Source organism: Mastacembelus armatus, chromosome 10, assembly GCF_900324485.2.
Source record: "Mastacembelus armatus chromosome 10, fMasArm1.2, whole genome shotgun sequence".
NCBI lineage: Eukaryota > Metazoa > Chordata > Actinopteri > Synbranchiformes > Mastacembelidae > Mastacembelus > Mastacembelus armatus.
Window position 1 is genome coordinate 11944499 of NC_046642.1, and position 12136 is coordinate 11956634.

At 39.3% G+C, this 12136-nt stretch overlaps 2 protein-coding genes across 4 annotated transcripts; both read right to left on the minus strand.

Moving 5' to 3' along the window:
- Positions 1-76: 76 nt before the first annotated feature.
- clp1 (cleavage factor polyribonucleotide kinase subunit 1) lies at positions 77-3676 on the minus strand. Of its 3 annotated transcripts, none has more exons than XM_026329862.1 (6): positions 3494-3676; positions 2722-2996; positions 2420-2527; positions 2205-2324; positions 1882-2019; positions 77-1730 (listed from the first exon to the last, which is right to left on the minus strand). In XM_026329862.1, exons 2-6 carry the CDS (start codon positions 2992-2994, stop codon positions 1044-1046), a joined length of 1326 nt encoding a protein of 441 aa, XP_026185647.1. In that variant the 5' UTR covers positions 2995-2996; positions 3494-3676; the 3' UTR covers positions 77-1043. The 3 variants fall into 3 exon arrangements, with proteins under 3 accessions (XP_026185647.1, XP_026185645.1, XP_026185646.1); XM_026329860.1 differs by having other exon boundaries at positions 2722-3000; XM_026329861.1 differs by having other exon boundaries at positions 2722-3021.
- A 389-nt stretch (positions 3677-4065) lies between these two features.
- Positions 4066-6654, minus strand: selenoh (selenoprotein H). The gene is made up of 5 exons (XM_026330531.1): positions 6615-6654; positions 6200-6326; positions 5654-5796; positions 4816-4937; positions 4066-4312 (listed from the first exon to the last, which is right to left on the minus strand). Exons 1-4 carry the CDS (start codon positions 6628-6630, stop codon positions 4831-4833), a joined length of 393 nt encoding a protein of 130 aa, XP_026186316.1. The 5' UTR covers positions 6631-6654; the 3' UTR covers positions 4066-4312; positions 4816-4830.
- Positions 6655-12136: the final 5482 nt, after the last annotated feature.

Sequence of the window (12136 nt, forward strand, 5' to 3'; positions counted from 1 at the left end):
GGTCCCCCGTCCTCAGGTGGGCTGAGCAGCCAATCAGAGCCAGAGGGGGCGTGGCTCAACGATCACCATGCAATGATAGTTTTTAACATTTTTATTACTAAATCAATTGTCGTCTTAAAGTAATACAGAAATAATTTTTATTTATAGCTCACAAATGAAAAAAAACAATACAACTATGCAATACAATTTAAACATTAAAAAAATAAAAAATATATCTTAGACTAAGAGCTGGCATTAAATCAGATTCTTCCTCCAGCATGTCTTTTAAAGGTTTCTGAAAAGATGATTTACATTAATTTTTGTCTGTTTAAACACAAAATTCATTACCATGTAACATTAATGACATGAATAAAAGTTACTGTTTGGTTAAACTTCTATTTCTTTAAGACATTTTCTTCACAGATTCACAGATGGTCAGTTTAAACCCCCCACAACATACCCACCTACGTCAATGCCACGTCCTGCTGAGTTAAAGAAAATATTTGGAGCGATAGCAAAGTATGAAAATGTGGACAGAAATACCTGTTTATGATTTTTCAATGAAACAGACATTAGTAAAAACAATTATAATTGCTCAAAAGAAAAATATGTAGAAAAAGACTAAATTTGTATCACTGTACTGGTGAATTAGTGAAAATGGACATATGCAAATAAATGTGAACTGATGCATAGTGCACACAAATAATAGAAAAATATCCCAACCATGGAATTTAGCATAACCAAACACAGAATGTTTTACATTAAAAAATTTATTATCCAAGAGAAAAAAACATTTATAAAACAGATTATCAAGAATTCCTTCTCTGATAAGACAACCTTTCCAGAAACTGCCCAAACATTAGTACAGTCTATTAAATGGGGTATAATTTTCAGTACCAATATCTAAACTAAGATTTAGCTCATGGTAGTCCTTAGAAAGCTCATAAAAGAATTCTAGAAAACAAAATCAATCTCCTTGTGTATAAAATTCTTACAAAAAGAACTTATCCCCATAAAATCCCCACTTCCTTTATGACCAAGTCCTCTCCCCCAAAAGCACTACTTTATTTCATGTCCATGAAGCGGATGTCCATGATAAGCAGAGTGTGTCTGGGTAGTGGTCTAGGTGCTGGGGACAGCACTTTCATCACCTGTGCTTGCGTGTCCACAAATGTCACAACAATAAAGCCACACACAGGGCTCTCGACTATACCCTTTCTAGCACCTTCATCTCCATCTTCAGCACTGCTGACACTCAACACGTGATACGTGAGATCTCGCCCTGGTGTCACAGGCACCAGTTTTAGCTGTGTGTCATCCTGAGACATTCCCAGTGGCAAGCAAGAGTCTGGGATGGATGGTGCCCCGATCTTGTAAATGCGGACCTCTGAGAAACGCACTTCAAAAGAAAAAGGATAGAAGGACAGTCCACGGAAACCATAAAAATATTCGCGGATCTTCTCATCCCTGGCCTCCCGCCGGCACTCCTTGGAGCGTTCCACCACCCCACCTGACTTGGGTAGGAGGACAACACGCACAAAGTGAGGGAGATCTCGTTTGAGTTCATTATAAAGCCTCTCATGGTCCAGCACCAGGACCACATCCACCTGGAAGGCAGAGGCGCAATGGACCAGTGCCTGGTACCCAGAGCCTTTCACCCAGCCACAGGTGTTGATGATGCAGCCTCCCACACTGGCCTTCCTGTTAACTTCACAGCGCTGAGAAAACACCTCGGCCAGGCATGACGTCAGCTACACATTATGAAACAAGAACAGATTAAAGTGGGCAGAGAAAAGCAAATAACTGAGGATAACACAGAATGCATTTGTCGTTCTGCTGTGGGGTTTTTGTTTTTTTTTTCATACTGTTATGTTACAAATTGTCAACCATCTGCCTTCTCACCTTGTTGTAAAGTTTGATATTAGTTCCTGGAGTGGTAGATCCAAAGTGGTAGACTAAAGGAGCCTGGACTGAGAAACCCTCCTCCACATCTGCTGGACGCTCAATGCACAGTGCTGACACTGTCCCAGGTACAGACACCTGAGGGAGCAAACTGTTCTTTACACTGGATTCTGACAGGAACTGTATAATAAATGTTCAATTAAAGCCTGTTAACCTGAGAACAGAAAGCAAAAGATAAAACTCTAACACTCTGTAGTAAAGAGGAGAAGCTTTATGAATGTTTAAAACAGATGTTTTTTTATGATGACTCATGTTGATCTCACCCCACTCTGTCCGACATCCAGTTCTACCAGTGTTGGCCTCCTGCCGACTCTTACAGCGTAGCTCAAAAGCAGACGGCACACTGTTGACTTCCCCACATCTGTGGGTCCCACCACCATCACCTGAGGCACGATTCATTATTCAGTATCAATGCAAAATACATTTACAGGGATTTGACAATGATATAAAAACCTCTGAGTTCTTTATCCAAACTTACCCTCGGGCCCCTCTCATTGTCCCGCTCTGCTTGTTTTCTCATCTGTTCCAGGGCAGCATGTGTGTTCAGGTAGAGCAGCATGGGAGTGTCCTTGGACACATAAGCCACCTGTGGGGCGTGAAGGAGAAATGGAGATTATTTGACCTCTTATTCATTAAATGTCACTTAATAAGCTCACAACACCACAAAGAGTCAACTATCAAACTATATCCTGCCAGTAAATTAAAACATTATGGGATTCAGAGCACAACTCGAACAAAAACTCATTTTACATTTGCATAGACTGTCCTCCAGTTGCTTACCTCTGGCTTCCCATAAAGATTCACACTACAGCCTTGCCAGGTGAAAACTGCAATCTTGGATCCTGGTCCAAATGTGTACTTCTTGTTGCGATTCAGCTCTGAGCCAAACACCTCAGCCATTCCTGTGAGGAGCTCCATTTCAACCTGCTCTGCTGCCTCCCCTGCCTCCACCTCAAAACGAAGTTCTGTCTCCTTCTCCAGGTCAAACCTGGTGCTGACCTTTCCAGCTGCTGGAGCATCCTCGCTTAGCTTCTCCACACCCTCTGTTGCCATGACTGACTGGAGAAGTTAAGGGTTAGACTGGAATAAAGAAGGGCTAGATACATATAGTTGTATATAAAAGTTTAGGTAAATCAACTTACGATAACTGTTCATTTTATTTATATTTATATATATATATATATATATATATATATAAAATTCACCCAATCTTTTGCATAAACTGGACATTGATCTATCAACTAATTCTGGCTGAAGGCCACAAATTGAGAGAGACGCTGTAGTTCCTGGACTCCTCATTTTTTAATTTGGTATTTGAAAATAATATATATAAAAACGAAAACGGACTACAAGACCCACACAGCTAGAAATATGAAAGCATTAATTCATTACCACTGCCAAGTACCATGAATCCTAGAGACTACTCAAGTTTCAGAAGAAATAACGAAATAAATGAGATCACCAGTCAATTGCAGCCAAACAACAAGCAGCTAACAGTCAATTGCAGCCAAACAACAAGCAGCTAACAGTTAGCAAGCCGAAGATAACTTACCAGGACTTTTTTACGGATCGAAGTCGGATTGTCTGTCTACAATGGTCCCAAATGCAAGAAAACTACTCCCACTCTTCGGTGTAAATCTATACGGGTTTATTATTCTTAATACATAGTACTGGACTAGATTCAAGGCTTCTTTTTGAATCAAAGATGATCAGCTCATGAGGAACCGACACTGCAGCTAGTCGCGGAATGATGAGGTCACATCCGTAGCAACTACATTCAGTTAGGTGGAAAAAGTCTGAGCCTGAGCGAAAACATTGGACGTGAATATATTTTAGTACAAAAAGACTTTTTTACTTAGTTACATTTTCAACCTCAATAAAAAAATATATTTGTGTCTGTCACTTGTCACTCGATTAGAAAAACCATTATGGACCATGATAATTGTAGTTATTGCTTTGCTCATGTTAGATACAATGTTTAAACCAGGACATACCCAAGAGTTTAGCTTTTCTCACTTGCTTATATGATTACCCCAAATTGTGATGTCGCCAAAATTTTAATACTGATTTGGTTAATGTAGTTACAAAAATTAAGATGTCTATAAAGGATTGAGACCCACACAATTAAGGAACGAGAAAAACTTTATTAAACAGAAAAATGTATAAAAGCACAATGATCAGAGATATACAAAAAAAGGAAAAGCAAGACTGAAATGAAATGCGTTGGCTCTGATACTCTCCACTAGGTGTCACCATGTACCCAGAAGACAGGAACTGCTGAAGCTGGGCTCATCAGAAGAGGGACTGAGAACATCTCCTTCATCACTCCTCATCATTCTGCTTCCACAGGCCATATCTGCTGAGCTTGTGGCTACATGTAAGACAAGAATTGATGGTGAAACTCAAAAATATATATAAAAAAAAAAAAATCCACTCGCAAACACCTATGAGGCCAACCAGCAGCAGCACAGACACTTGTGAAAATTACAATGCTAAAGTACATTTGACATAACTATTGGCATGTGGTTTATTAAAAGCTAATTCCGCAATTGCACAATTTGAATTCAATGACAAAACTAAACTATGGATTTATACATACACAAAAAGCATAAATACCACATATTTCTATTTCAGAAATAGAACTGCATTATATAGAGAGGTCTACACCAATCTGTCTGCCAGTGAAAGTGTAAATGCTGGATGTTGACAGTGTCTCATAAGCTTGACCAACATACAGGCTGCTGACTGTAACTGTTATCACATGAGATCTAAGTTTAGGTTATGACACATGGCTCTAGGAAGGGAAAAAAAAGGAAATGTACATGAGCGATTAGTGAACATATTTTATTACTAAAACGCTTTGAAATTACAAACCTTCACTCTATGTGTCTATTGAACCTTCAGAGCCTTCTGTAGAGCAGCAACTACTATGTCAGGCTGAGGAAACTTCAGTTTACGGGGCGGACCCTTCTTTATTCCAGTCCACAGAGATGTTTCTTAAGAGACGAGACAAGGACAGTGTCATTTGCACAGGAACAATACAGAGAATAAGCAATAAACCTCACAACTTACAATTAAATGCTATCAAGACATTTTAAGATATGTTGACTCTGATCTCAAATGAATATTAGGATTTTTATAAAGTACAGATAAACTGGTGAATCAACCTCTTTATTTTAGAGCAAAATTATTATTATACATATTAGAAATCACACATATTAACAGTTACATATTAACACAATATACATGTCCAATTAAACAAGAGGATACCATGTGTTAGCACGTTCTTTTCTGTGGATGACTCTTGATAGACTCCTTTGCAAAGAGGGTTTAATGAGGCAGAAGAGATCATCAATCTACAAGAACGCAAGATGTTTACTCTCTTTGCCTCCTTAAAAACAATTCTTCAGACCCTCAGCTGACATGAAACCTATTAAAATTGAGGGTCGAATGAAATCTTGTGCTGGCTTTAGTCAAAGATTAGCAAAGAATTGTTTAACTTATGTTGGGGTATCCCTAAACACAAATTCAAAACACGAATATATGCACCATTGATGAAATCTAGTTGGAGTGGAATGATAGGACTATTTTAATAGCCACTGTAAATGAAGTCCAAAACTGAGAAAATAACTTTTGCTGAGAATGTGGCAGGTCCCCTGGGGATGCCAAATGGCAGAGTTATTTTTGGATTTCCCCTTTTCATCCTTCTCACCTTTGTCTCCATCCAGCAGGGTGATCTCGAAGCTGTTCCGGCGAGGCTTCTCAGGATTGAGGACCACAGTCAGTTCAGGATGGGCAGCCAGGAGGGCAGATTTCACCTCCTCGGCATTACGCCCGTACACTCGTCAGCTTTTACTGCCAGAAACAACAGATCAACCATCTGCAGAAACCAAGGCATCCAGCAGTACGGATATATAAAGATAACTACAAACATTTACTCAACTTTTATTTATTCAAGCGTAACTTGGGATTACTTACACTTACCAGTATTTCATTTTTACACTTATTAATATTGCAGGGGAATATTTGTAAAATGTATGATAGTACTTAAAGTTAACTGCTTTTTAGATATTTGTTTACAGTATAACTAGTTATAATAAATCAATAAAACAGGTCTTTCATTCCAATTCAACTTTATGTTAAGCACATCTTAGTAACATTAAACTTTTAATGCGAGACCATTACTTGTGATAATAGTTAGCTGTACATACTGGAGTATTTTCCAATGATTATAGTGTGATAGAAGTAACTTACTCACCAGTGTTCAATGACCACCCTTTGGCCTTCCTGTTTGTTTTCCTCCTCTCCTCGCTGCTTTTTCTCTTTCACAGATGGTTTCTCCTCTTCTGCTTGAACCTCTGCTTTGCGCTTCGTCCCTCGACGACCTGAGGACACGTTGCGTTTGTTTGTATCATGTTAACACAAACTAAGTTTTCATCAATGACCAATTAGCTGTTAGTTAATCAGAAGTCAGAAGCTGTAACACCAACAAACGTAGCGTTAGGCCCTATGGACCAAACGTTAAGCTATCTATCAGTTGTTATACATATAACCATAAACTAAGTGATGGCCGTTCTTTGTCATTAGTGTTAAAACATTTTATATGTTATATAATGTCTCTGTGGTGTAGCTAAATTGCACAGGTCACAGTAAATACACAGATAAACACTCACCTGCTTTGGACGCCATTGCAGTTATAAATATTTCGCGCGAACGTCGTCGAGTGTACCATTATTTTGGGTTGAAGGGGGGTTTCAGTGAGACAGACGAAACCATTATGTCAACACTTCATGAAGGACATTTTTGGTAGTACTTAAAAGATATATTAAAAATCTGACTATGCTATATATTTATCACGAACTGCGGTACCCCTGAGAAGTAAAGCACAACAACACTTGACAAAGCAATAAAAACATAAGAGAAGACAAAGCAATAAAACTCAAAAACAGGTCATTAACGTGTTTTCTAGAGTTTCCAGAAATCTTATTCTTAGATTACAGTGTATTCTGTTTTGTTTTGTCCTGTATTGTCGTGTCAATCAGGCCAATTGGCATCAAAAGGATAATAAAATCCTAGACTGGGCTTGCGCAATGTAACCACAACTTTCACAGCTTTAGAAAACTAATTTGGTCATTGTCTCTAACTATATTTTTGTAAAATACTATATAATACCTCTCATAGGCTACTTCAAAATTTTGTAACTTGTTAGAACCATTTTGTGTACTTCACCAGAGAATCTGCATCTACTTTTACAGCCAGGGCAGATTTAAAAGAAGTCTTTCTTGGTCCACAGTTGGCAAATCACCAGTTGCTGTTCCATCATGATGCCAACACAATCAGCTGATGATGCATCTGCAGGTTGAAGTGTAGGATAAGTGTGACAAAGGAGCTTGAGATAAAGGCCAACAATTGCTTTGTGTATGTTTTTTATTTTGTTTGCAGTAATGGTATCATAATTTATTTACTGACATAAAACGTCACATGCAAAGTAACACATTTTAGGCTTTTTTTTAAACAAATTTAGATATAAAAGATATGTGTGACAGACTTTTTCTGGTCTCCTGTTTGCATCACCACATCCAGTTAAAACTTAAATACACTTTGAGATCAACTCCCCTTCTGGCATTTCCTACAAAAACTCTGTGCAATATCCTTTATAAATAGTGGGATAGATGAATGCATGTTCCAAAGTTGTGTTCCCACATTCTCTAATTGTTTGTATAATCCCAAATGTAGGCTCCTGAGGGATAGCTGAAAGACAGCATCCAAAACAAACAAAATGAAAGTGAGAGAAAACCCTGCAGAGCAACAGACGGATGTGTTTGAATATTCCAAAATCAAGAGCAAATATGGTGTTACCGGAATAGCAACACAGAGTCCATGTGTCTTTCACAGTGGATGTGGCAGTCACATTTTTGGGCACTCAAACAAGGGACGTCACAAATTGCGTCTGTGCCAACAAATAAGGAATATACAACCTCCCAGAGCGAGGCGGTGTGACTGACTCACTAGCATCCATCTAATAGCTGTCCTTTTGTTCTCTTGTTAACAAAAAAGTCCCACACTTCAACTAGGCCGTGCAGTCTCTTTAACTTTCATTGACATTGCCATATGATTAAACCTTTCAGTCACTGTGTCTCTCTTTCTGAAATAGTCCAGACACAAAGACACATCAAATCTCTTTATATCCCAATCTGTCTTTGCAGTCTGTTGCAATGTATTATTAGCTGTGTGCGTAAACCATCAGAGGAGCGGACAGACCGTTGAACAGATGTGCCCTGTCTTCACCCTACTCTCCTCTTTTACTTCAAACTGACTCAAGACAGGATGCTCAGAGCTCCTGGCTGCCTCTTTACTTCATAATGTGTAATCCAAAGATCAGAGATTACTGCACAAACATTCATGCATGCACGCAGATATTTCTGTGTGAGCAAGCAGAGGAGCAACAACAGATTTTTCATTCATAGAATTAGGTCATTGCTCAGATACTGCAGTTTATTCTTGATTTGCTCTCCGGCTGAAAAGTGTGTGTGTCTTGATGTTTTTAATTCTTTGATAATCCTGCTGCAAATCTATCACACACTTTGTTACTTTACACTATGAAACATTGAAAGCCAGTCAACCTGACTGATCAGTTCCCTTGCTGCCTTGAACATCTAACTAAACTGTACTAAATGTGAAAAAGTTGCTTAAAGTCATGTCACTTATTGTAATGTAAAACCAACTGACTTAACCAGTGTTGATATTAAGTTCAAGCAACAACTATACTCAAATCATACTCACAATCTTGATTGTACTTCAAGTCAGAGCAACTCATGTTTATAAGTCTTTAAATGATTCTAAAAACATATAGTAGAAATTTTAAGGTGACTTGCTTTTTCAGTGCATAGTGGTCACTGAAGTGGACAGCTATTCAAAGGCAATTTGCTGTATATTTGTGGTTTACAATGGATTAACAAACAGATCTTCTAAATACCATAGGCAGTCACCTCATGCCAACCAAGTATCTGTGCAGCCAAACACTCCAGTGTCCAAGATTGTTCTTGTGAGAGCCAACGAAATTACACAAATGTGTTCACTACAGTGGCCATCATGCATCAGCCTACAGAATCCAATTCAAATGCCGTTGCATGAAATACAATTGTATTAGATGAAAGCAATAAAGATTAAAAAACCCCAGCAGTGCTTACAGTATAAAGAAAAATTTTACTGGTCAGTTGTACTTTTACGCGTTGCTGGGGTTTTCAACCTGACACATTCACATTGGTATTAGATGAAGTTGAGCCAGAATCCCCTACTTTGCTTCTGAAGTAAAAGCAAAAGCAAGGAAAAGCAATCTCAGTTTCTTCTTCTAAAGTCCTTGTTTAAAGATTTTCCACTGATGTCCTTTTTGCCTTTTATGGAGCAGTTTACCCAGTAACACACACAAGCAAAGGGCTCCTGGGGGCTCACAGTTTTTTGTTTTCCACAGCAGGGGTTCACTGCTCTAGAGGCTCATGTTTCCATGTGTTGGACAAAGGGAGCTGGTCAGTGCAATAGTGCTGAAAATTATGCTCATCAATTATGAATGTGATAGGTCAGTTGTCACACTGACTGCTGTACCTTGTCAGGCTATAGTTGTTCTTTCTATAATTTCAAGAAAAGACAAGTTTTATATTCTGTTTATTTTTTTCTGAGGTTGAACAGCAGCAGTGAATGAGTTCATTTCATCCCTCTCTCTCTTCCTCTTCCTTTTCTTCCCGGGTCCCCTGACGTCAGGGTGTCTCGGTTTGTCCTCTGCAAATAAGACGTGTGAAGGTGAACGTCAGCGATGACACCCAAACTAATACGTACGAGCCAACACATATTTGGCCAAGACAAGCATAACCATGTGGGGGAGACTGTGTGACAGGGAGAGAGAGGAACCGGAGTGATAGGGGTTCAGACAAAGACTGAGTGACAGCACATGAAAGGCACACAAGCACACAAAAGAGAGGAAGAAAGGCGGAGGCAAGAAAATAGGATAGATAGTTGGGGGAGAATGAGTGGGCACAGTGTGTGATAAGCACACATCATCAAAGTCTGAGGACTTGAGAGAAATTATTTTTGCTAATGGCCTGGTTGCATTCCTGCACCAGAAAATCAGCATATTCCATGACCACCCAGCTGCTGTCAGGCATACTGTACGCCTACTCTTCTGCCATAAGTGAACAATGTGAAAATATGGGCAGGGTAATCACATTGGTCATCAAGTCTTTGATGTAAGTTTCTCTAGGCAGGAAAAGCTGAGAGAGGACATCCATAGTTAGCCACTACTGCCAACGTCACAATTCGGTGAAAATGGAAGTTAAAGTAACAGTACATACAGTTATTTTACATAGCACGAGCTCAGAACTGTCACAGGCTTTTCAAATAAGATTTTTACTATGTTAGAAAATATAATTTGAAATATGATTATTACTGTCTGCATGTATCTGTTCATTATGTTGATATAGGTGTAAATGTCATGTAATGTAAAAGTTATAGGTAAATGTCATTTCAAAATTAAGGACAACAGAACAAATACTAAACCTGGACAGGCTGACAGATGAGGTTAGACAGGAATCTCCGTGGACCATGATGTTTGCAGATGACATTGTCATCTGTAGTGAGAGCAGGGAGCAGGTGGAGGAAAATCTAGAGTGGTGGAGGTTTGCTCTGGAAAGGAGAGGAATGAAGGTTAGCCGCAGTAAAACAGAGTACATGTGTGTAAATGAGAGGGACTCAAGTAGAACGGTGAGGTTACAGGGAGTAGAGGTGAAGAAGGTGGAGGATTTTAAGTACCTAGGGTCAACAGTCCAGAGCAACGGAGAGTGTGGAAAAGAAGTGAAGAGACGTGTGCAAGCAGGTTGGAACGGGTGGAGGAAAGTGTCAGGTGTGATGTGTGACAAAAGAGTGTCAGCAAGAATGAAAGGAAAGGTGGACAAGACATTGGCGAGACCAGCAATGTTGTCTGGTTTAGAGACAGTGGCACTGAGACAAAGACAGGAGGCAGAGCTGGAGGTAGCAGAGCTGAAGATGTTGAGGTTCTCTCTGAGAGTGACGAGGATGGATAGGATCAGGAATGAGTAGATCAGAGGGACAGCTCATGTTAGATGGTTTGGAGAAAAAGCCAGGGAAGCCAGATTGAGATGGTTTGGACATGTTCAGAGGAGGGACAGTGAATACATTGGTAAAAGGATGCTGAGGTTAGAGCTGCCAGGAAGGAGGCCTAGAGGAAGACCAAAGAGGAGGTTCTTGGATGTAGTAAAGAAGGACATGAGGATAGTTGGTGTGGGTGAGGAGGATACAGAGGATAGGGTTAACTGGAGGTAGATGATTCACTGTGGTGACCCCTGAAGGGAGCAGCCAAAAGGAAAAGAAGAAGAACAACAAATACTAAACCTACTGATATGTGTCTCATGGTTGAAAGTATTTTTAAAGAGTAAAAACAGTAATACAGTATTTTTGGCTTTGATTTGTCTTTGGTTTATCCTTGTTTCCTTTAAACACTCATCTGCTTCTGCTTCTAAGTCCTAGTGATCAGATATAAACTCGGTACAGTGATTAAGTTATTTTGGGGTGAAAAGAGGGAGCTCTGTGAATAGTAGCAGTAACAAGTTGGGGACAAAAATAAAAGGCAATGTTAGATGAGAATAAAACATGTTGAGCTCTTTCCTCAAACATAGGTTGTGACAGCAGTAGATATTTGCTCTTGATGGAGATTTGTTATCTTTTACCTCTTCTACCTCAGTGAAGGACAGGCATTGGTCATGACAGTGCAACCACTGTAGGTTCCTGTGGCTCTAATTTCCACTGTATGTTTGTTGACATAAAATCACAAAATCACAGCCCAGTGTTTTGTTTGAATCTGCAGGAACACAAAACAACAACAACAACAACAACACACCCCTACAACATATGTTATATATAGATATGTTATTAGGCTGTCGCCCAAATACTGTATCTGTATAACATCTACTTTCTCAATAAATACTTGCAACTCTAATGATGTTCTCATTAAGCTCAGTAGTTCTTTCTGTTTGGTTAGTAAGTCTTAGCATGCAGTCACTTTAAACTAAGATAGTGAATATAGTTAAAAAGCAGATGCTCTTTCTTCGCTCTACCAAGACGTCCCATAAGCAAGAATCATTATAATTAAAGAACAGCCGGTGGCGATAATTCTCCGACCGGAAAG

Coding starts and splice junctions, on each gene's coding strand:
- clp1 (XM_026329862.1), bottom strand. CDS start 2,994: ATGGCAACAGAGGGTGTGGAGAAGCTAAGCGAGGATGCTCCAGCAGCT. Junction 2,528..2,721: donor ATCTTTATGGGAAGCCAGAG/GTAAGCAACTGG, acceptor CACGCCCCACAG/GTGGCTTATGTGTCCAAGGA. Junction 2,020..2,204: donor TGGATGTCGGACAGAGTGGG/GTGAGATCAACA, acceptor TTGCTCCCTCAG/GTGTCTGTACCTGGGACAGT.